Genomic DNA, 23,221 nt, shown 5'->3' on the forward strand with positions numbered 1-23,221 from the left:
AATGGTGGGAGTTGAAGTCCAAAACACCTGGAGGGAGGGCCCAAGTTGGCCCATGCCTGGTCTACACGGTAGAATGAATGCAGTTTGACTTCACTTTAACTGCCATGGCTCCATGCTAGGCGATCCTGGGAGTTTTAGTTTGGTGAGGCACCTGCACTCTGGCCGATAAAGACCTACAACTCCCAGCATTCTATAGCATGGAAAAATGACAGTTAAAGGGGTGTCAAACTGCATTAATTCTACAGTGTAGATGCACCACCTGGAAAGGGTTATTCAGATGGAGGGCTCAAGGTGAGCCTGTCATGAGAGCATACTGCAAATCATTTCTGGTGTGAGACTTGACCGTCTACAAAGACATTGCTCAGGTGACCCCTGGATGTGTTACCATCCTGCTGGGAGGCTTCTCTCATGTTCCCGGAAGCTAAAGCTGACAGACGGGAGCTCACCCCGTCTTGCAGATTTGAACAGGCAACCTTCAGGTCAGCAGTCCAACTGGCGCAAGGGTTAAACCCATTGCACCACCACAGCTCCTTAATAATGAGGATAATAATAATAATACAGTATAATCTCACTTATCCAAGCCTCGCTTATACAAGTTTCTGGATTATCCAAGCCATTTTTGTAGTCAATGTTTTCAATATATCGTGATATTTTGGTGCTAAATTCGTAAATACAGGAATTACAACATAGCATTACTGCGTATTGAACTGCTTTTTCTGTCAAATTTGTTATAAAACATGATGTTTTGGTGCTTAATTTGTAAATCATAACCTAATTTGATGTTTAATAGGCTTTTCCTTAATCCCTCCTTATTATCCAAGATATTCGCTTATCCAAGCTTCAAACTGCTGTGGCCAGGCAATAAGCTCTCGCCAAAAAATGCAAAAGAAAGCTCTTAATGTGCATCAGTGCTCTGTGGTTTGTGCTATCACCTTTCAGACCTCAAACTGGCTGCAGGACTTCCTCTGCAATCTGCACAGCGAAACCACTTTCTTCAATACCAGTTTGAAACTGCATTAAATTGTCCATGTAGATGGGGTCAAGGTGTTCCCTAATATATTTTCTTTACCTGAATTCCTGCCTAAGAGGAGCCAAGCACCAATCACCAATCTCCAGCACATCTTCTGTGTTTAGTGATGCTGTTGCCAGAATGAAAATTGGAGGTGGCTCCTGGACTTTTAATGATTATGTAGAAAAGGGAATTTTAATATACACTGCATATTATAACAACTGTATGGGCTAGAGCGTATTTGAAAGCCTACTCTGTGGCAATGAAGCAACAGAGAAATAGTTCCTTGCTGCCACCATTGCATCTGCAAGGAACCGTCCAGTTGAGCTGTTTCGAGTGGTCAGAGGGCTACTACATACTGTGTGTTGTAGTAACCCTCTGATCATTCGAAACAGGGACAGCTTTGGTTGCCTTGGTGGATGACCTACGCCAAAAGGTAGACAGGGGGAATATGTTCCTGTTGGTTCTCCTGGATCTCTCAGTGGCTTTCAATACCATTGATCACTAAAGTTGGCATTGTCTTACAGTGGCTCTGGTCCTTCCTGGAGAACCGTACTCAGAAGGTGGTACTGGGGGATTCCTGTTTGAACCCCCATCCATTGTCCTGTGGGTCCCTCAGAGTTCCATTTTGTCCCCCATGCTGTTTAACATATACATGAAACCACTGGGAGAGGTCATCTGGAGTTTCAGAGTTTGGTGCCACCTATATGCAAATGACACCCAATTCTACTACTCCTTTCCACCTAATGTCAAGGTAGCTGTCCTGACCTTAAACCAGTGCCTGTCATCAGTAATGGACTGGACGAGGGCAAACACATTGAAACTTAATCCGTACAAGACAGAGGTACTCCTAGTCAGCCAGAAGGTAGATCAGGAAATAGGGATCCAACCTGTGCTGGATGAGGCTACACTCCCCCTAAAGACACGGGTCCGCAGTTTGGGGGATTCTCCTGGACATGGCAGTGAACCTGGAGGCCCAGGTATCTGCAGTGGCTGGGAGGGCCTTTGCACAATTAAAACTTATGTGCCAACTGCACCCATTCTTTATGAAGCCAAATCTGGCCACGGTAGTACACACCCTGGTTACATCCCGTCTGGAATACTGTAACGTGCTGTACATGAGGCTGCCTCTGAAGAGTGCTCTGAAACTTCAGCTGGTCCAAAGACCAGCTGACTGTGGCTGGCTATAGGGAGCAGATAACTCCCCTGTTGCAGGAGCTCCACTGGCTGCCAGTCAGTTTCCAGGCACAATTCAAAGTACTGGTTATGATCTTTAAAGCCCTAGGGGGTTCAGAAACACGCCTGGGCCCTGAGATCTTCAGGAGAGGTCCTTCTCTCGGTTCCACCTTCATCTCAAGCTCGGTTGGGAACAAGAGAGCAGACCTCCCTTTTCAGTAGTGGCCCCTCAACTCTGGAACTCCCTTCTTCCCAGGGAAGCCAGAACAGCCCCCTCCTTGCTGTCTTTCCAGTGGCAAGCAAAAACTTTTTTTATTCAGACAGGCATTTAAAGATGAATGTATTTAAGACCTAGTCAATGCTATGGTTTTTAATTTTGAATATGTTTTTAATGGATTTTAATTGTGAATGTTTTAGTCCTGTTTCTATTTAATTCTGTTTTAATGTTTATATACAGTAGAGTCTCGCTTATCCAACATAAACAGGCTGGCAGAACGTTGAATAAGCGAAAATGTTGGCTAATAAGGGGGGATTAAGGAAAAACCGAGTCAGGGAAAAAAGTCAGAATTGCTTACAAGAATCTAATTGACACCAAAGAGAGCAGGGACTAAATTTACCAGACCTAAGAACTTATGAAGCCACCTGGATGAGTTGACTCAAAGACTGAATACAATTCAAGAATACCAATTTACTTAACCTAGAAGGATATGGATTACGATTTGGGTGGCATGCATACCTATGGTAGGAAGGAGGGAGGCTAAATAAGGCATTTAATAAACATATAATTAGAGGAAGCCTAATAGATATCTGGAATAGGTACAAGTTAGCTATGGAACCGAAAACACCTTTATGGTTGAGACCATTAGAAGCTATTGTGAGACCCTCCTCGAAGGATGACGTAAGAACTTACGGGGAATTACTTACCAGAACTAAGGGCCAATGGGCATTGAGGGGAAAAGATGAACTGGGTATTAAAGACTGGTTTCATTATCACCAATTATATGAAAGATTTAAAAAGGATGAAAAGAAGGGATTTGCTTCAAAAAAATCAGAACTGGAAACTATACTAGACAAAGGGGGGAAAAGGTTTAATAGTCAGACTTTATAAATATATTCTAGGTTACAACCTCGAAGATAATCAAATAAAAACCTTCATGATTTCATGGGCAAAATATCTAGGAAGAAACATAGACCTTGATAATTGGGAGAACCTGAGGAAAAAAGGCTTTTCATTTACAGTGGTGGCCTCAATAAGAAACAATTTATATAAAATGTTTTATAGATGTTACACAACCCCAGCTCTCCTAGTCAAAATAGACAAATCACAATCAGGATGCTGTTGGAGGTGTAAAACACAGAAAGGGACCTTCTTTCACGTATGGTGGTCTTGTGAATTGGTGCAGGTCTATTGGAAAAAAATTATAAAAGAAACAAATAAAATGATCCACAACAAAGTAAAAAAAATCCAGGGATGTGTCTTTTAGTTTTATTCAGTGATGAACTAGTGCAGCCAGAAAGAGAAATCTACCTGTACAGTTTTGCGGCTGCACGCGTAACGATTGCCAGTGACTGGAAAGGTGAAAAAACATTAAGTATTAAAAATTGGAAGGATAAATTGAAAGATTATGCACAGATGGCCAAGATTTCTAGCAATCTGAAACATGAAAGTCATGAAGCTTTTGAAAGAAATTGGAAGCTGGGAATTTATTGATCCAGAAGCACAGAGGGTTAAACAAAATTATGTATAAACTCTACGTTGTTCAGTGTTGGGAGTCAAGGTGGTGGGTCACACTGGAGGTGGGTTGAGGGGTAATTGTATTGTGCGTGGTGGGTTGTCTATGTATGTGTATGTGTATATGTTTGTAATGCATATTGTGGGTGTTTTACAACTTTTAAAAATAAAAATATTAAAAATATTTTTAAAGGAAAAACCTATTAAACATCAAATTACATTATGATTTTTCAAATTAAGCACTAAAACATCTTGTTTTATAACAAGTCCGCCAATTGTTTGGAACTGTGGCTACACTTGTGTTGTTGTTTGGCATATTGGCCCACTGCACATTGCTGCCTAGAGAAACAGCTGTGGATCTGGGTGGGAGGTCAACTGCTTTGGATAATACAGAACGTTGGATGAGAGAAGGTTGGATAAGTGAGAGTCTACTGTATTTGTATATTTTGAATTGTATACTAATACTTTTATGTCAAGCCGCTTTGAGTCACCTTTGGGGAGATAAAGCAGGGTATAAATAAATATAATAATAGTAATTATCTATAGCACTACTGGGATATAGAAGATCTGTGGTTGTGCTTCATCTTCTTAGATCTCTGCAATGAAGAAATGGGCACATTCACACAAGATTTAACTGCCCCTCCACACCACTTAAATTTCCAAAGCTAGTTTATGGGCCTAAATTCAGCACTGGTAGCACAGCACCCTGTGAGAGTGTATTAGTAGGGCAAGTGTTGTTGAACTATTTTTTTTTGTCAAACTAAAAACAGGCTTTAGATACCAGAAGGCCACAAAACCAGACCAGATTTCTCTAAAAATGCAAAGGCAGTGAGACCAAAATGTTCCTTTAGAACACATCAAAGTATACAAGAGAGTTATTGGACATCATTGGGGGGAGGGGGGGCAATGCAATTCTATACAGCAGACAAAACTGAAGAAAGAACATCCTATTTATCAGGTACAAAGCATAACACATGATTTGCTGAGAGATGCAATACCTGAAAATAGAAATCCAATATTGTGAAAAGTGTTTCACGTTTGTTACTGTAGTCCTTCTATCAGCATCAGCTGATATGCTCTGGCTTGAGCCAGACCAAATTAGCCTGATGGTAGTGGTCTTGACATCAGTAACCTAAGGCTCCACATGAAGCTGCTCTTAAAGTTGATCTAGAGCTGGAGCCAGTGCAAAATGCTTTGCTATTGCATTGGCTGCCTCTTTGACACCGTGATGCATTTAGGTCTTGTTACCAATTTAAAAAGCTTTCTGCAACATGGAATCTAATATTCCACACTGTTAAGTCTTTGAATTTATCTGGAAAGACCATCCTGGTCCACTCCGGGTTGTTCAAATCAGGACTTTAAGAATTCTGGCTGTCAATGCTGATACTATACAAATGCCATACAATTCTTATTTTTTGTGCATGTACAGATTTCCTAGTACAGACGTTTTAGTGTTGTTACCATCTAGTTCATGAATTGTTTATTTTATGAAGGAAAAATGTTTAATCATGATTTTATTTATTGCTTTTTACGTTCTATGTTTTATTATTGATGGATAACACTTTGAAAGTTTCAGATGCAAGTAGTTTCTACATTTAAAAAGGCACCTGGTTTGGTTATTAACAAATTGTTAGCAACTGCATGTATTTATTATGTTAGAATAGATTTGTGGGGAATTATTAATCCAGGAAACTGGAACTCTTCCGGTCTTTTTGCATCAGGCAAATAAGATACAGGCTTCTCCCACTTTGTGATGCCTCAACTTCTGATGACTCACTCTTTCATCACATCCAAATTACTGACAAATTCAATTACTTTGACAAGGGGCCTGCTCTTTCATCCGTTTTTCTTGCCTAAAAAGTTCACTTGCGCCTGCCTGCGTATACCTGCGCAGCCCAAGTCTAGCCGAATGAAAGAGTGGACCCCTCCTTGAATAACTTTTGAATGTGTGCAGAAACTCTTCTGGATGACACATTGTATTATTTAAGCTTTTCAGTGGCCAAAATGCTTTGCAAACCAAAATAACCTGGGTTTCACATTTAAAGCAACTCCACTTTTTTGACAGTGCTCTGGTCCCTGACTTAGCAAATAAGTAGAAATTTCCTGTACATTGATTGTATACACATAGCTCAGTCTTAGAGATTCAGCCTATAGTGCAAAACAACTCTGCCAGCCCAAACCCAATTAGTAATTTCATAAGGACCAGCCTCTTTAAAGATGTTTATTGGTCATATACAAAATAAAGAATGCTTCATATCAACAAACATACACTATATACATAAATAAATTAACAACACCTCCACTGGGGCTGTGGCAACAAATCCCCAACAGTTATCAGATATCTACAGATTGAAAAAGGACAATAATTTAGCAATAAATACTGATTAATTAATTGGGCTCTCCTGTAGTACAGGAGAGCCCCAGGACTTGACAATATGCAGTTACACCCCTGGCACATAATTAATCTCTATTAATCTCCAATTTTATTAACTTTGGAGACTGAGATTTTTAAAATTAAAATATTCCTTTCCCATTTAAGAAATATTTTAAAGCAGCAGTGAATTCATTTCAGCTAATATCTTGTAAGGACTATCCTCAGCATCTGCGGGTTGGAGAATTGGGACAGGCATCAGTCCATCTCATTAAGTGCTCTGAACATGATAATTCTCATGTTTCTGTGTAATATTTCAGTTTGGCAAAGGGTGTAATACAGAGCAAACTACAAGTGAGGGCAAAGACAAGTAGAGTTTAGTTTGAAACTACATGGGGATCCTTATCCTTGTCCAAGATAGGAAGTATTTTGATTGGGAATGAGGAAACTATGCACTCAGCCACACTATGATTCTTATTAGCTACAAGAATCAAGAGTTTGTACATACCAGATAATGGGAGACAAAGGGCATATAAATCCTCACCAGTTAAAAGAACCTCCCCGAGGGTTACAATTACGAGTGCTCTGACAATGTCTTCCAGTCCCTCTACATGGGCAGAGACAATACTCTGCTGTAGCAATACCAGCCACCCACTGCTTTATCAGAGGAAGCAGCAATGTTATCAAATAGGGAGAAAAAACATTTTTCTGCATTAGCAGTTTTCTACTAACAAAATACAGCTTGAGACATCAAGAAAATGTCAGCAAGTACTTTCATCTGTTAGTGGCAGAGAAGGCGAGGAACTGCTGGAGGTCGCCTACAATTCTGAGAAAGCCACCAATATACAGGAATGCCAATTCTGTTCTCAGGTTATATATGATGAGATGTCATCCTGCCGAATGCACAAGGGATACCAGAAAGCAACACCACTGTCCCAAGTAAAACAAGAGATGTAATGCCTTACCTGCAGGAACCCTCACACATACTTACTCATCCAACTGAGAACTCACCCATCAAACCTCCTATGCCCAAATACCAAATGCCTCAATTCCTAGCCTGCAGTCCCTCATTCTCTCTCTTTCTCTTTTCTTCTGGAGAGATACAATTGTCTCATAATCCAACAGATCACTTTTACACAATTCACTACGACATAAACAACCCTCCTCCCCCACCCGCTCCCGAGCCACAAGCCAGCCACATGTGGGCGGAATTATACTTCACGGATCTGCTCTACAGCCAAGTAGAAAGCAAAGCTCCTCATTGGCCGCATTAAACAAAATGCCCCATAACAAAGGAGAAATAAAAACACATTACCTTTCACAGCAGGAAAACCAAACAAACAAGCACCTTGAAAACAAGAACCATCACACTCTGAATGCTATATACCAGAAAGAGAAATCAAGGGGAAGGGCTTGAGGGCGGCACCTAGGAGAGGGAGGACTCAGAAACACAAAGAGGAGACAGGCTGAACATGGGCAAGAGAAGATGAGAAAGGTCTCCCTGGGTGTTGGAAGATTCACCATTTGAATTTCAGTCCTTCAAGCACGCTACTGCCATTGTGTGCCCAGCATACACCTCACTGTATACAAGGATAAGCACCTGCAACATCCCAGAGACACAGACAAAGATAACTTTTCTCTTCTTAGACCCCAAGAGAGGCAAACATGCACAAGTCTGGAGGAAAAAGAAGAAGAAAAAAATTGTCACCACTTCAAGGATATTCCAACATAGGACAGGGAAGGAGGTACAGTTGAGAAGAAATGAATTGCCAGAAGTACAAACCATGATAAAAATCACAAAGTGGTATCGATGGTAACAAAAATACCAATGTTAAGATGTTTGTGTTATCATTAATATTGCTTTGTAAATGTTCACTGTAATAACTTAAATTGACCTCAGCTTTAATGTAATTACTGTTGTTGGTAAATCTTGCCATTCTTTTCCAACAAAATGCTCCTCCACCATCCCATGGTCCTCAAAGCAGCCGCATGTACAGACACGAGGCAATGTAGAATACCACCTAATGCATCTGATGAAGCTTACTCCAATCTGCATAGGTTTATGCTATAATAAATGTGTCAGTCTTTCAGATGACACAGATTCTGTCATTTTTGTCTAATGTGGCTAATGCTCTACACAGGAGCTTTTAATCAGAGACTCCTCATGCTCTCCAAGCTCTAAATGGAAAAATAGAAACCCAATCAGAGGAAGCAGCAATGGAAGCACAGTTGACTCCAGGGAAGAACTACCAAATGGGAAATGGTCAGGATGACATCCACTGACACGCTTATGAAAGCCACTGAGATGCCATGGAGAATCACCGGGTGACCTTAGGCAGGTCTCTCTCAGGCTCACAAGAAAGCAAAGGCAAACTCTTCTCTAAACAATTTTTGCCAAGAAACCCCTATGATAGGTTCACATGTCAAATGATGTGATCATAAAGGTATGAGATTCAAAAAAGCTAACCAAGGCTGCTGAACTGCTTGTTCTGCTGAAAAGAAACTTATACTCCTTACAGACAGTCCCCGCTTTACCATATTATTATTCAAGCTTTATCTGAATATCAAGATATGGAACAAGCACCAGAGTTTGGAAACATTAACAATGTTAAATCATGAAAGAACTTTAAAACATTAAAGAATCTTGGATGGGTAAAAACTAAACTGTGATGGGTGGTTTGTTAATACATTGATTTTACTTTTTTTTTAAAAAGAAGCCAATTGAATTACTAAAATTGCCAGATATCACAACCAAATAATCTACTCTTCAAAAGTAAAATTAGGTAATGCATATAGTAATGCATTTTAAAATGATTATTTGAAAGAATTAGGGCTAACAAATGAAGTTTAAACAAATTAATTTAAAGCTCTGGTAATAATCTGGTCATGATCTGATTGTTATGTTGCTTTTCATAGACTAATAAACAACAATGCAAATAGAGAAACACATTTTCAAGGCCAGACAGCTAACATTATGAGTCTATACTGAAAAGTGAATCTAGCAGTTCAGGCCACAGAACTTCAAAACCTAAGATATGATTAGGTGGTCAAAAATATCATTTCTGCCCCTGCCCCTCATTTGGTAACCGAAAAACCTAAGTTGCATGCTACTGTGGTCTGCAAGCTTAAGAGGTGTGTAAATATTGCTTATGCAGATCACAATGGTTTGGTTTTCAAAGAATTTGTATTTCTTTGGCAAGAAGAGAGTGGAAGGCAATGAAGAAAGGAAAATATACACAGCTTCAGAAAGGAGGGAAAGATGAAGGGAGAGGTAGAGGAAAATGAGACAACAAAACTGAAAGGTTTTGGCCTCAGCAATCTAAGCCTTCTAAATCACGAGTGACAGCCAAACTCTTGTGGCCTCCTTAGACCTTTTACAGGCCCAGTGTGGCTGCAACACCCCAGTGGAAAAGATGACATTCCTGGCTCGCCAATAACCACTACTGGAACAGCAGCTTCATATCCATTCCCTCTAAATCTGCATTACAGAACTGCCCCCTGCAAGAATACATTTGAAAACAGCAGTCATTGAACACTTCACAGTTCATGACTTATTCTATGCAGAATCCACACATGATGTTATTGTGCATAAAACAAAATTTAATATATCTGCACGTCATATTTCTGTTTTCATCCTTGACAATGCTGTAGTTGAGGACTTATTCTGCACAAAATTCCTATGCTCTTTTTAAACATACAAAGCTGCATGCTGAATGCGCAAGGATTGTGCAGAATAAGTTCTGAATTGCAAATATTCTTATCAATCCAGAACTTTCGCTATCTTGGTTTGAGAAACACATTTATGGCTGATTTTTAAAATATTTCCTAAGATTCTTTCAATTCCTCATAATGGAAAAAATGTTATTTTTTGTGGAAACTACAACTAAATTAACTGTTGTGTCCAAACTAAAGCTTTAAAAATATCTGCCCCCCTTTTCCCTCTCTTTCTGTTTGTTTTTTTTTCATATTAGCCAACCTTATGAGTAAAGAGTAATAGAAAAATATCCCAATGTGCTATGAGAAAAAGGATTGTTAAAAGAACCACTATGAGTTTAGCAGAGATCAGTTTGTCCATTTCAAGTAGTAAGTTTGCAGCAGCACTGAGTTCCTTGCAATGAAGTCACAGAGGTGAGGAAGCTCTGACAGACATCAAGAAGAGGAATTGATAGCAGATCCTTGTTTAAAGCTTTCCTTCTTCCTTGCCTGCAATTCACCTCATACATTGAAAAACTTGCAGCAAGTGAATGTCAGGAAGATAACTTAAGAGAAACTTATTTCCACGAAACTGAGAATGGAGATAACTTTTTTGAGAAAAATCTGCTGCTGTGTAGGAATTCCAGATTGTCTGAATCTGACAATCCCATTCACCATGAGACCTAGACTCTATTGTAATATAAACCGAGGCCTTTCAGGATCTGGAAAAGATAACAGTTGTTATACTGCCCAGTGGTGCAAGCACCTAGATTCTCTTGATAAGTCATCACAGATGAGATGCCACTGCCTGATAATGAATGTACATATATGCATTTCTTATACTAGCTATGTCAAGGGTTCTAAATTTGTTTTCTGTCAATTCTCCAGCCTCCAGTAACTATGCACACTATGAAAAGCAGATTTTCTAAGCAAAGTATCAGGAATTAAATGGCTACTTTGGGTGACTTTCTAAAATGTGTGTCTTGCCAGGTTTACAAGAGATGCCCCTGCACAACAAGGCTGCCACCTCATCCCCATGGATCAACCACTATTGGGCAGCAATGCAGAGGGCAGGGCAATTATCTTCCTTCTGTGTTGAAAGAAATGATTTGCTGACTGGCCTCTAGAGGCTATCAAAGCTGTTATTGAAAACAAAAGATTAGATTTGCAATATGATTTTCAGCCTCTCTATAACATATATAGGGTAGTTGGACTTTCCTGGGCCACACTGGCCACCACTTGTTAGCCTTAAAATATTTCCAGCTCAGTTCTCCAAGTGATTCCCAGCAAGCTCAACAACAGCAAATGACAATGAAGGGATGAGAAAATATTTGCACCATCAACAGCAAAAGCATCTTACCCGAAAAACGAAGCTTCACTGATTCTATTAGTCCAAACCTGGGAAATGCTGACTTTGTTTACCTATTCTAAGACATGCTGTCAGCTTCACTAATTCCTTCAAATTCCTGTGTAATTAGCAGTTGTTTCTTGACTCTTTTGTTACAACATTGCTGATCTTTTGAGTCACCCAGGACCAGCAGGAAATTAAACTTTGGGGGCTGGTACACATGTGACACAGAAAAATGGAACACTGTCCACCAGCTATCATTAAGCAAGTTTTAGTAATATGCTAAGGAATAGATAACCCTTCCCCCTCACATTTCAGTAGCTAAAAAGTGATGCCTTTAGACACAATAATCTTCTAACAAGACAAGACCTAGTGTGAAATGCCCCAGGAAACCCTGCACTCAGCCCAGAGAAAGCAAAGAAGAATGCTCACGGGACACTCACACAGCAAAGATGGCCATTGGCACCATCACATCACAGCGTCACACAAGACCTCAGAGCACAGACAACTAAACACAACAGGAGCACAAAAGAAGCATGTGAGGAGTTCAAGAATAAGTCACTTTTGGTACAATTGCAAAAAGATATCAAACAGGACTAGCCTTTTTTTGTTTTTTTTTCTTGACATTATTTATAAATAAAAGTCTGATAACTCTTTATAAAAACCAACCTCAGAGCCACAAAGACGTAGCGAGAAACTTTTAAAATTTTCTTTTTTTCTGAGATAGCAAAGTCTCCAAGAATATGACAACTAAGTATCCTCATCCTCTCGAGTTAAAAAGGAGACTAATACAAGTTCTTTATCCAGTTTCATTTTAAAACTTAGATCATTTAATAATGTTTCTCTCATAAATAAAGGGCTATTTAAACCACATAAACTGGTTGTGTAAACCATCACACTAGAGACACTTGATACTCTCCAAACACAGGAAACAACTAGTGATTTTGGTCTTGTTCAGTGCAACACATTAGGCACAAAACCGGCCTGCAGTCACCGTGGTACAGCTTGCCTTCCTCCAGACAGGAGGCCACAGCGGTGCCCATTCCTGGCTCTTTTCACTTCTCTGCAGCACAGACACCAGGAACTGCAATTTGCGCCCCTTCCCTCACCCTTCAGGAAAAGTCCTAAGGAATCCCACCTTTCAATAGAAAAGGCGCAACTAGATGTTAATATAAAAATGGTCACACAAACTACTCCCATTATAGTCACTGATACCAAGCAATTTACAAGCAGCAGACTGGACAGCTGACACACAACCCTGGAAGAATGGTATCGAGTAAACACTGATGGCGGGTCTTCCAGCTTCCTATGACCTCTACCCTCCCCACTTTGGGTTATTCCTCCCCAAGAACTTATCTCAAGCTGCTGAGAATTTCTTTGGCTAGAGTACTGAGGTCCTTCAGTCTCTTCCCAGAATCCCCTTGGGCGGAAGGTTCTGCTCAAACAGAAGGGTTGCATTACCATCAGTCACACCAATCAGAACAAAGCTAAAAACAAAGGGACCGCAGTGACAAGCAGGCCAGCATGTGCCTGTGTGGGCTAGGCCATCTGGGAGAGGGTTGTGCTTTGGGGACTCTGGACGAGCTTTGTGCCTAATTGCCCTGCACACACAAGCCTAAGCAGTGCTCGTTTCACTAAGACCGGGCGTCCGTTTTAGATTTCACTATTGTGATGACGCTGGTGGTGGCAACCTTGCCAGGCATGAGGGGCCCCATGCTGGAAGCAAGTGGGCCCCGGGCCGGGGTGACTGGGCTCCGGGCCACGGTCCGGGCGAAGTTCTGCAGTGCCTCATACTTGGAGCGCAGGGCATCAAGTTCCATTTTCATACTGGCATTCTCTGAAGCCAGCTTCTCCACTTCCTGCTGAAGTTCTGCCTTCTGCTTCTCCAGCTCCTCCTTCTGCGTCACTCTTTTGACACGGCAGCTGGCGGCGTAGCCCCGATTCTTCAGGGTCCGCCGGCGTTGCTTGAGCTGGATGATCTCCTCCTTAGACAAGCCCCGCAAATGCTGGTTCAGCTCCCGCACAGACATGGTCACCAGCTCTTCGTCTGTCAAGCTGGTCCCATTCTCACCTGGCTCCCGCTTCACCTGTGAGGACAGGGAGGAAGACATGCATCACTGAGGGTCTGGAAGGGTGTACACGCACAGCTAAGTCCCGGGTTTGTCCCATTACCTTCAAGGCTTTGTTTCCTTTGTTGGGGGTCGTCATAACATGCAAGCCTTCACAGTCAGATTCTGCAAGAAAGAGAAGGCCAGAGGTCACGAACCGAAGTTTCAGAGTATTCATTCACAGAGACCTATTTATTAAGCTCAGCAGCCAAGACAGGAGAAGTGGGCAGGGCTTCTTGCTAGAACTGATCCTGATGTGCTCAGCACAGCAATGGACCAAGCTGAAGGGTTTACAGGAGTCCCTAACCACCTCTGTCCCTGCCAGCCCCACGCCACTCTACTGAACTTAAAGGCAAATGGCAGAGGAGGGGGGTATTATCAACCCTGGGTGGAGCCAGAGTAGGATGAAACCACATTTAAAAATAGCCTGGCAGCCGGGGTCCTGGATGGCGGTATTGAGCCAGTCATGCTGACTCAGCATGCCTGCAGCCATGCTCACAGTTCACGCCTTTATAGTATAACAGAGCAAGAGAGTTGCAGTCCAAGAGGCTTGGCAACATATTAGCCTACAGCCCTTTACATGGAGGGGTTCAAAGATATATGGCCATCAATCACCCCATAGAATAGAAATATGTCTGTGAACATTCTGCAAAATAACCCCTTTGACAGAATCTGATATATATGATCTAGCCCATCCTGTCTGAAATGGAACAGGAAGACAGGAAAGTGGGAGCAAGAAGAAATGATGGGGAATGCATGGAAGCCTAACAAATAGCTTGGCTCCAATTTGAACCATCAAATAAGCAACCTGATTAACAGAGGTCTGCTTTTGCTGTAATTCTGAACTATCCCTGTTTTCTTTAGAATAACCTTTACCCCTAATGTTAGCAGGAATGGCAGTGGACAGAAAATACACAAACAGCTGAGAACCCAAAAGGCTTGGTCAGGAAGACAAAGTAATATACTTGATTGTTTTTCTATCCAAATGCTCTAAAGTGATTTCCCTTTTCCCCCAGTACCTTATCAACAAAACAGCAGAATTAAAAAACCTACCCTCCGTTTTAAAAAGATCTATAAAGCACACTTATGCAAAGTCATTCCATTAGCTTAGAAGAATCATTCATAACAGATTGTTCTAAACTTGCAGAACATATGTTTCAGCAAAGAAATATGTAATGTCATTTCTTTTAAAAATGTAAACTATGGTTCTCAAGATTCTAACAATTACAATTTTCAGAAATAAGCTTGAAAAGTATAATCATGGTTTATACGTAAAGGCAAATTAAAGAACTCACACTAATAATGCTTCTGCACTCCATGATTTCAACACCCACTGTGTAAGTCTAAGGGGGACACTTAGCATGACAATACCAAAATTCACAAGGTACATAACACTTCTGAGAAAGAAAGAAATTTGCTAGCAAATTTTCATTGCTATGTGCAAAATTATTCTTTTTTAATGGACCTTCATTAACATTCATGAAACCTCTCGTCCCATTTTCAAACTGAAAGGCAAAGTGGCTTCACCAAAAAGCCTCCCATTGAGACAAATCTTGTTATGCAATTCAACAAACAAAAGAAAGCTGAAACGTACTACTTTCTTCACAAGACTCAACTTGAAACTACCTGCAAGAATAGCAACTCTCTCCTGCAAAAGACCTGAGATTTCCTCAGAAGATGAATTGTACCATATAATGTCAAACCACCACCCCAACACATGCATACATTATACTAGGCATGAGAAAGTACTCTACCTTTTACTATTCCTCTTGAACAACACAGAAGCCTCAGCTGTTCCTAAACAAGAAGAAAAATCTGCTGCAGTGGTCAATACTGTCTTGGGGATAGAAGAATTACTATGTGAATCCAGACCGGGATGTTTTTACATCCACCTCCCACCCAAGCACATCATCAGCACTTACATGGCATAATAACTGCTCCTCCCCCACAGCCCATGTTCTTGTTTGTTAAATGCATAAAACATCAGCTCACATTTATAGCACGGAATTAAGACAAGCTAGTGTCAGCAAAAGCCAAGAAAACGGCCCCCCAGCAGCACCCCCAGAAGGGATGGCTTCAGCGCTTTCCAGGAGCACTAACAGGCCAGCAAAAACTCACATATTCCTAGAGCACAGAAAACTGCTGATGAGTAAAGTGCACAAGCCCAAAGGAGACGGTTGTGGTCATTTGATTAGAGGCTTCCCCCTCTGTAACACAGGGGGTCACAGTTGCCTCATGGAAAGGGATCCAAACACCAAAGTCATGTCTTTAGAACAAACAAGCAGGTCTCAAACAATGACTGACCTCCAGATAAAGCCTTCCTTGCTACCCGGCACTACATCACTAACAACCCTGACTGCAGCTCTATTAGACGGCTCTTTGGGAGTCATTCTTTTTAACTGTAGGTCAGAAAAAAATTACCATTATTGTTAATGAAGATTCTGATTCAGGCTAGCACAAGACAAAACAACCATACTTCCTAAACCCGTATCACTCAAAGGGTGGTGCATATACCCTGTTTCCCCGAAAATAAGACTTCCCCTAAAAATAAGACCTAGTAGAGGTTTTGCTGAATTGCTAAATATAAGGTCTCCCTCAAAAGTAAAACCTAGCAAAGCTTGTGTTTGTAAGCATTCCCGCCAAACAGAACACCAGAGCATGCAGAATCAGTAAATGTACATACCATAGATTGTTACACATGGAAATAATGGTAATAACAAGAAATTCTTGGTAGGGTTCAGTTTGTCTGGTTATGCTGGTTTGTGATGACAACTACTATACAGTATATAATAAATGTTCATTTTCTTGTTCAACAATAAATGTGAATTCTTATTCATGGAAAAATAAGACATCCCCCAAAAATAAGACCTAGCACATCTTTGGGAGCAAAAATTAATATAAGACACTGTCTTATTTTCGGGGAAATACAGTACCAGTTGTGGATAGTGGAAGAGAAGAGGCGTGTTTACTTGTCAAGATTTTATATTGTTGTGTTAAGCTCTGCCAGGTAGAAAGAATGGAAAAATATTAGAATTTTAAATGCCAGTGAGAGAGACCACAGGTTGAAATGCATGGCAGGGGGGCGGACTGGGTGGCCCGAGTAGTCTCTTCCAACTCTATGATTCTATAAATTGATATCTTCCAAGACCTACACCTTATGGACCTTCACCCTTATTGCTATGTATAAAAATGGACTGTGTGTGTGATTTTGAAACTGAATTGCTTATTATTATTTAATAGCTTTAATCTATCTTTTAACAGTTGTTATATGCTTATATATGTTTTAACTTGATGTCCTAATTCTGTCTGGCTTTCCACCTGTTTTTGTGACTATATCCTTTTTTGTGTGTGTGATCCATGAAACAGTGCCAGTCCACACACCATTGTTGTTTGTGCACATCAAGTTTCTAGGAAGCAAAGAAACAGCTAAAGTCAATGGGCACTATTATGGTATTGGTCATTGCTCATCTCCCATATAAGATACCCTGCAAAACAGTGCCCTAAACAAAAAAAACCCAAAAATTAAAGTCTCCTTCTGAGTTTATAGTAATGTTAAAAATGGATGTTCTTTTATTACTGGTTCAAATTAATACTGGGCATTCACAAGTATCCCCTCAAGTATACGAGATAAAGTATTACATAACACTGAAAGTCACTCACTCATTGAGCAGTCACAATACTGATGCTAGACTCAAGCCTTTCCTTGAAATGCATCAGAAAAAAAATTATCTGTGCTCTTGTGAAAAATGATTTGCAGGGCTTTAAAGAATGGAAAATCCCTTTAATACAGCTATGAATCCACCACAATCAGTAGTGCTAAGTTTCACAGTGACAAGAACAAATGTTCATGCAACATGGGGGGGAGGGGGGAAGCTACTTTGCAGCAGAATACACACACTTAGTGCTTTGCCAACTCAGCAAGACCCCGCATACGGTGAGGCCACTACTCTATTATATGTCAAGATCAATGCCTGAAATACAGAGTTGCTTATTAACATCTGGAAAAGAGTGCAGGATAGAATGCTGGCTAAAAAAATCTCAGTTGCTCTCAGCGCTCTCTCATTGTAATACAAAACACCGCTCTGAAAAAAGTGATGGGACATCCTCATAAAATCCAAAAGCTCTATCAAGTCAGAGTATAAGGTTCAGCATTATAAAAGTTAAGAATCTGGTGATTTTTCAAATCAAGAAGTATGATATAAGTTTACATCCAGGGGAACCAGAACTGTCACATCCCCAAGGATTTGTCGTTGTTTTTAACAGACGGCAGTCAATAAATAATAAAACCTACCAAAATTTTCCCTTTCATAAATTGGGATGGCATCAGGCTCTTCAACAACCCTGACCCACTGGCCAAAGCAGCAGGACTTATTAATGCCCTGCAAAAAGGACAGCCAGAGAGAGCTGGCATCCAGACAGAGACAAACTTGGTTTAATTCCCTAGACTGCTGATTTCTCAGCTTTTTGACAGCTTCCCGAAGAAAGATCACACTGGAAAGTGCCAAGTGCGACGGCTGCAAAGGGAAAAAAGTGCAGCCTCAACACATTTCGCCAGGACTCAAAAGGCCTGCACTCAGCACAAGCACCGCCAATTCTTCGCTCACAACAGAGCTGACAGAGAGTGCATGATTCAACACAGGCCCCATTCTCAACATTCCTGGTTCACAGAGCAGTGCCATCAAACGAGTGTAAACATGGTGACGTCATCCATTCCAGCAGTAGAGACAGCCCCATTACCGGAGGCCCAGCTGTAAGGGATAAGGAAGGCAGCAGGGCAATAGCAAGGGGGACCAGGAGCTAGATGACAGCCCACAGTGGGAGGCTTTCCAACAGGTGTAGGACAAAAAGTCTCCCTAACACAACCCTGTCTTTCTTTAAAAGCATACAGCCCACCTGTCTTCACACTGACATCTATTAAAAGAAAGGTATTGAACTGAGCTTCCAAATTATCCTTCTGAAATATAGTAACCCCTTTGTCTGACTTGGGAAAGGAACATGAACCCAATGATATCCAATAAAACTTTCAGAGCTGTATGGTCACCAGAAAATCGCATTTTCTCCAAGAAGACATGACTCCCCTGTACAGTGTATTTATATACGAAGTGCTTCACCATTGCTTTTGCTGTGAGCATGCCTCTTAGTCAGCAGAGCTGGTGGGATGGGGACCTAAATCAGTTATTCCAACATGCCCTTAGACTGAGATGCCAGCCTCAAATAGTTACTTAACATAGCTGATAAGCTAAGCATGCAATCAAAATGAAATATACCTTCATTCATTTCTCCATTTCTTTGAATTCTCGCTTCAAGCCCCGACACATTGATTTTGTTTCCCATTTGTCATAAACACCTTATGTTATTTCACTTATCTAAATAGAGGGAAAACTGTCCATATTGCAGTATCTTAGATACAAAAATGAGAAGAAAGGCACATCACCCCCTCAAGACTGGCAGTATATCCCCTATACCACACAGTTCCAACACGCGGTAAGGGGTACAACACTACCCAACTCTTCCTCCAAGAAACACAATGTTGTAGGCGGCTTGTATTGTTTTTAAACCAAGCCTGCCTCCTAATTATCTTGACTCAATTTATTCCTGTTTATGATGGCCCCTATAATATTTTTAAAATTCCATTTTGAAGAAAGGAAAAAATATGCAAATGACACAGATCTGTTATAGGAACACCAAGGTTTGCCTATTCTGCAGTTTAAATCAGACAACTTTCCAGATCCCTCCTAACTTACTGTTTTAAATTCACAGGTTGGAAAGGCATGGGCAAACTTCGCCCCTCCAGGTGTTTTGGACTTCAACTCCCACAATTCTTTACAGCCAGTAAGTTGGCTGGGATTTCTGGGAATTGGAAGTCCAAAACATTTGGAGGGCCAAAATTTGCTTATGTCTGGGTCAGAAGCATATTAAACCAAGATGGCTTGATGCTTTTATAAGAAAACATCCCATCCAAACACATATGGAACACAAGATTGACACTGAGTATTCTGCCCACCCATCAACTGGCAGAGGACAGGCTGCCCTCCGGAGTCAGGGCTGCAGATGATAGACAGGCTCCAGCCAGATTTTCTGTGGGAAGCGTCCTACCAGGGACTCAGTAGAGGACAACATGCACTTGTTGCACAGACATGCTCCATCCTACAAATCTGTAGAAGAAAGTCCTCCCTGCCATTTCAGCGTGACACAATACCAGCCTTCTTCACAGAGTCCTTGAGGATGATGGGCCTGTCAACACCAGAGACAAAAACAGAAGTAGTCCTTTCCATAAAGCCATCCTCCTCCTTCAGGACCAATGCCAATAAAAACAGAAGAGCCAAGGAGAGGAGGTGCCCAGGGCAACATGCAAACTGTCTGGGCCAAAAGGGCCAGTAAAACTGTCCAGGTGAAAGTATATAAAACAATAACATCTGCTACAGATTTTTTTGTGTCAGGAGCAACTTGAGAAACTGCAAGTCGCTTCTGGTATGAGAGAATTGGCCGTCTGCAAGAACGTTGGCCAGGAGATGCCCAGATGTTTTACCATCCTATGGGAGGCTTCTCTCATGTCCCCGCATGGGGAGCTGACAGGATCTCACCCCATTCCCTGGATTCAAACCGCCGACCTTTCAGTCAGCACTTCTGCCGGCACAATGCACCACCGGGGGCTACAGATGGCAGAATGACTATATTAGCGACAGCATTTGAAAACGTCAACAGAATGATACAATAAACGAGTAACTACCGCACAGACACAGGTATAACAAGGCACGATTCTCACTCCTTGGGAATGGCTCAGTAAAAGAGACAGTGGAGGAGAGGCTGCTGAGAATTGCCTGTCCTGTCAAAAACAATCCCGTGTGTGCCTGACCCACCTTAAGCACTCAGAAAAGGGTCCCTTGCGAAAAGTTCTGCCAAATAATACCCCTTCTCCGCTTGGTCATCCTCTCTGGCGCCCTTCTGTCCTCGCAGCAGGCTGCACTCCCAACACACTCAATACAGCCAAAGCAAAGGGGAGAAAAGGGAATCTCAAGCGCTCCCCTTTTTCCACCCAAACTTGGCACTCTTCTCTGCCAGGAGATGAATCAGCAGGTCGGGTCTCTTCTGCAGCTGACCTATTGCAGTCCCTCTCCAACTCCAGGTGTTTTGGACTGCAACTCTCACCATTCCTCACAGCCTCAGGCCCTTTCCTTTTCCCCCTCAGCCGCATAAGCGGCTGAGGGGGAAAAGGAAGGGCCCTGAGGCTGTGAGGAATGGTGGGAGTTGCAGTCCAAAACACCTGGAAGGCCCAAGTTTGCCCATGCCTGATTTACCTAGTGGTGACCTCATGTTGGATGAGTCAGCAATGTCACCCGGCAAGGCTGGAAGGCAGGAGGTGGAAGGGGGTGAAGGAAGACCCCCTTGATCTTCACGCCCTTTGCATCTCCCCCTCCTCAAAATCCCCCCTCCCAAGACACAGCCTGCTCCCCCTTCTTTCCCCCCACACTGACACCTGATGAGTCAGCACCACAAAGGCAGACATGGCTGCACAAGAAAGAGAGAGAGGAGGAAGAGGCCAGCCTGCAGGCAGCCCCAAGGAAGGAGGGCAATGAGAATCATAACAACAACAATCACCCGAGGATTGGATGGGGAGAGGAGAGGAAGGGGAGTCAACTACTTTTTTTTCCTACCCGCAACTCAACCACAAAAGGAGAGAAACCAGGGAGGCATTTCTAGCGAGGAGCAGCAGACCCACGGGAGGAAAAAGGAAAGAAAGGCAGAGGGAGGAAGCAGCGGGAGGGGGAGCCAAGGGAAGCCCACCCACCTGTCAGAGACAAGGGGCGGCGCAGCAGCAGCAGCAGCAGCAGCAGGAGGAGGAGGAGGAGGGAGCAGCCACCCGCTCACCTGGGCCCCCACCTGGCCCCACCTGCGCCAGGAAACCCGCGGGAAATGTGTGTGGAAAGCGCAACGGTCCCAGGAGGGAAACTCCACGCACGACCATATTGCGAAGGAGAGAAGAAGCCCCCCTCCCTTCCCCTCCCCAACCCGCACACACAGAGCACGGCCTCTCTTGCCATGCTCTTGCCAGAGGCCCCTCTTTCTCTCCGTCTCTTTCTTCCTCCATTCCTGCCTGCCTTCGATAGACACACACACACGGAGGCAGGCTCGCTCCCTGCTCTTGCTCGCTCCCTCACTCACCCTCCGCTCGCTCGGTGCCGCCGGGGAAAGGGAGGGAGGGCCGGGCCGGGGCGGGGACGGGGAGGCCGCCACGCCGCTCACAGGGACCGAGAGTCCGGGGCCCGCCGCCGCCGCCGCCACCGCTGCTCACGGACGCCTCACGTGATGTTTGGGTCACGTGCCTCCATTCATGAAGCCACTCGGTGCAGCCTCCGAGGGAGGGAGGGATGTCTATAGGTATGGATGCACTCATGGAATCATAGAGTTGGGAGGGAGAGAGAGACCGCATGGCCCACCCAGCGCAGGCACGGGCAACCTTGGGCCCTCCAGGTGTTTTGGACTCCAACTCCCACAATTCAACCGTTAGGCTGTTAGGAATTGTGGGAGTTGAAGTCCAAAACACCTGGAGAGCCCAAAGTTGCCCGTGCCTGACCCAGCCCAACCCCATAATTCCTAACAGCCGGGAGTTGGAGTCCAAAACACCTGGAGGGCTCAAGGTTGCCCGTGCCTGACCCAGCCCAACCCCCATTCGGCCCGCCAGGAAAAGCACAGGCAATAATACAGTAGAGTCTCACTTATTCAAGCTAAACGGGCCGGCAGAAGCTTGGATAAGCGAATATCTTGGATAGTAAGGAGGGATTAAGGAAAAGCCTATTAAACATCAAATTAGCTTATGATTTTACAAATTAAGCACCAAAACATCAGGTTATACAACAAATTTGACAGAAAAAGTAGTTCAATACACAGTAATGTTATGTTGTAATTACTGTATTTACGAATTTAGCACCAAAATATCACAATCTATTGAAAACATTGACTACAAAACTGGCTTGGATAATCCAGAAGCTTGGACAAGCGAGGCTTGGATAAGTGAGACTCTACTGTAATAATAATAATAATAATAATAATAATAACACTACAGTAGAGTCTCACTTATCCAACATCCGCTTATCCAACGTTCTGGATTATCCAACGCATTTTTGTAGTCAAAGTTTTCAATACATCGTGATATTTTGGTGCTAAATTCATAAATACAGTAATTACTATGTAGCATTACTGCCTATTGAACTACTTTTTCTGTCAAATTTGTTGTCTAACATGATGTTTTGGTGCTTAATTTGTAAAATCATAACCTAATTTGATGTTTAATAGGCTTTTCCTTAGTCTCTCCTTATTATCCAACATATTCGCTTATCCAACGTTCTGCCGGCCCGTTTGTGTTGGATAAGCGAGACTCTACTGTATTTATATTCTGCACTATCTTCCCAAGGGGACTCAGGTTGAATCACAGTACACATACAGGGCAAACATTCAATGCCATTTGGACAGAACAGAACAGACAGAAAGGAGGCATATTACTTCAAAGTCCTGTTTCGATGCCTTGGAGGTTGAGTTGGGATTCCTATGAGGAAGAGCCACCAGGACTTCCACCTTCCACCTTCTTTTTGGTCATCGCATTTCTGGTCTTGTTCTTTATGGTATCGTAAAATACCTCCCCTGCTTATTAGCAGCACCTAATTTCTCTAATTACAGCTCTAAGCTGTTTTCGAACCGCTTTCGAACAGTGAGCTGGGCTTGACGGTTGAGTGCTCACCCCAACCGGGCTTCAAATTGGCCACCTTTCGGTTGGTAGATCTTATTA

General features: G+C 42.5%; 1 protein-coding gene across 4 annotated transcripts; it reads right to left on the minus strand.

The window, feature by feature from the left end:
• Window positions 1-6,124: 6,124 nt before the first annotated feature.
• Window positions 6,125-21,809, minus strand: mafg (MAF bZIP transcription factor G). Of its 4 annotated transcripts, none has more exons than XM_008104585.3 (3): window positions 21,601-21,809; window positions 13,502-13,563; window positions 6,125-13,416 (listed from the first exon to the last, which is right to left on the minus strand). In XM_008104585.3, the coding sequence occupies exons 2-3, from the start codon at window positions 13,535-13,537 to the stop codon at window positions 12,964-12,966; spliced, it is 489 nt and encodes a 162-aa protein (XP_008102792.1). In that variant the 5' UTR covers window positions 13,538-13,563; window positions 21,601-21,809; the 3' UTR covers window positions 6,125-12,963. The 4 variants fall into 4 exon arrangements, with proteins under 4 accessions (XP_008102792.1, XP_062826601.1, XP_008102793.1 ...); XM_062970531.1 differs by lacking the exon at window positions 21,601-21,809 and adding an exon at window positions 21,227-21,415; XM_008104586.3 differs by lacking the exon at window positions 21,601-21,809 and adding an exon at window positions 21,093-21,200.
• Window positions 21,810-23,221: the final 1,412 nt, after the last annotated feature.

Source organism: Anolis carolinensis, chromosome 2 (assembly GCF_035594765.1).
Source record: "Anolis carolinensis isolate JA03-04 chromosome 2, rAnoCar3.1.pri, whole genome shotgun sequence".
NCBI lineage: Eukaryota > Metazoa > Chordata > Lepidosauria > Squamata > Dactyloidae > Anolis > Anolis carolinensis.

Bases quoted from the DNA above. Each gene is read 5' to 3' on its own strand.
- mafg (XM_008104585.3), bottom strand. From the start codon at position 13,537: ATGACGACCCCCAACAAAGGAAACAAAGCCTTGAAG. The intron at 13,417-13,501 runs GTAATGGGACAA...CTGTCCTCACAG, and splicing joins AAGGAAACAAAGCCTTGAAG to GTGAAGCGGGAGCCAGGTGA.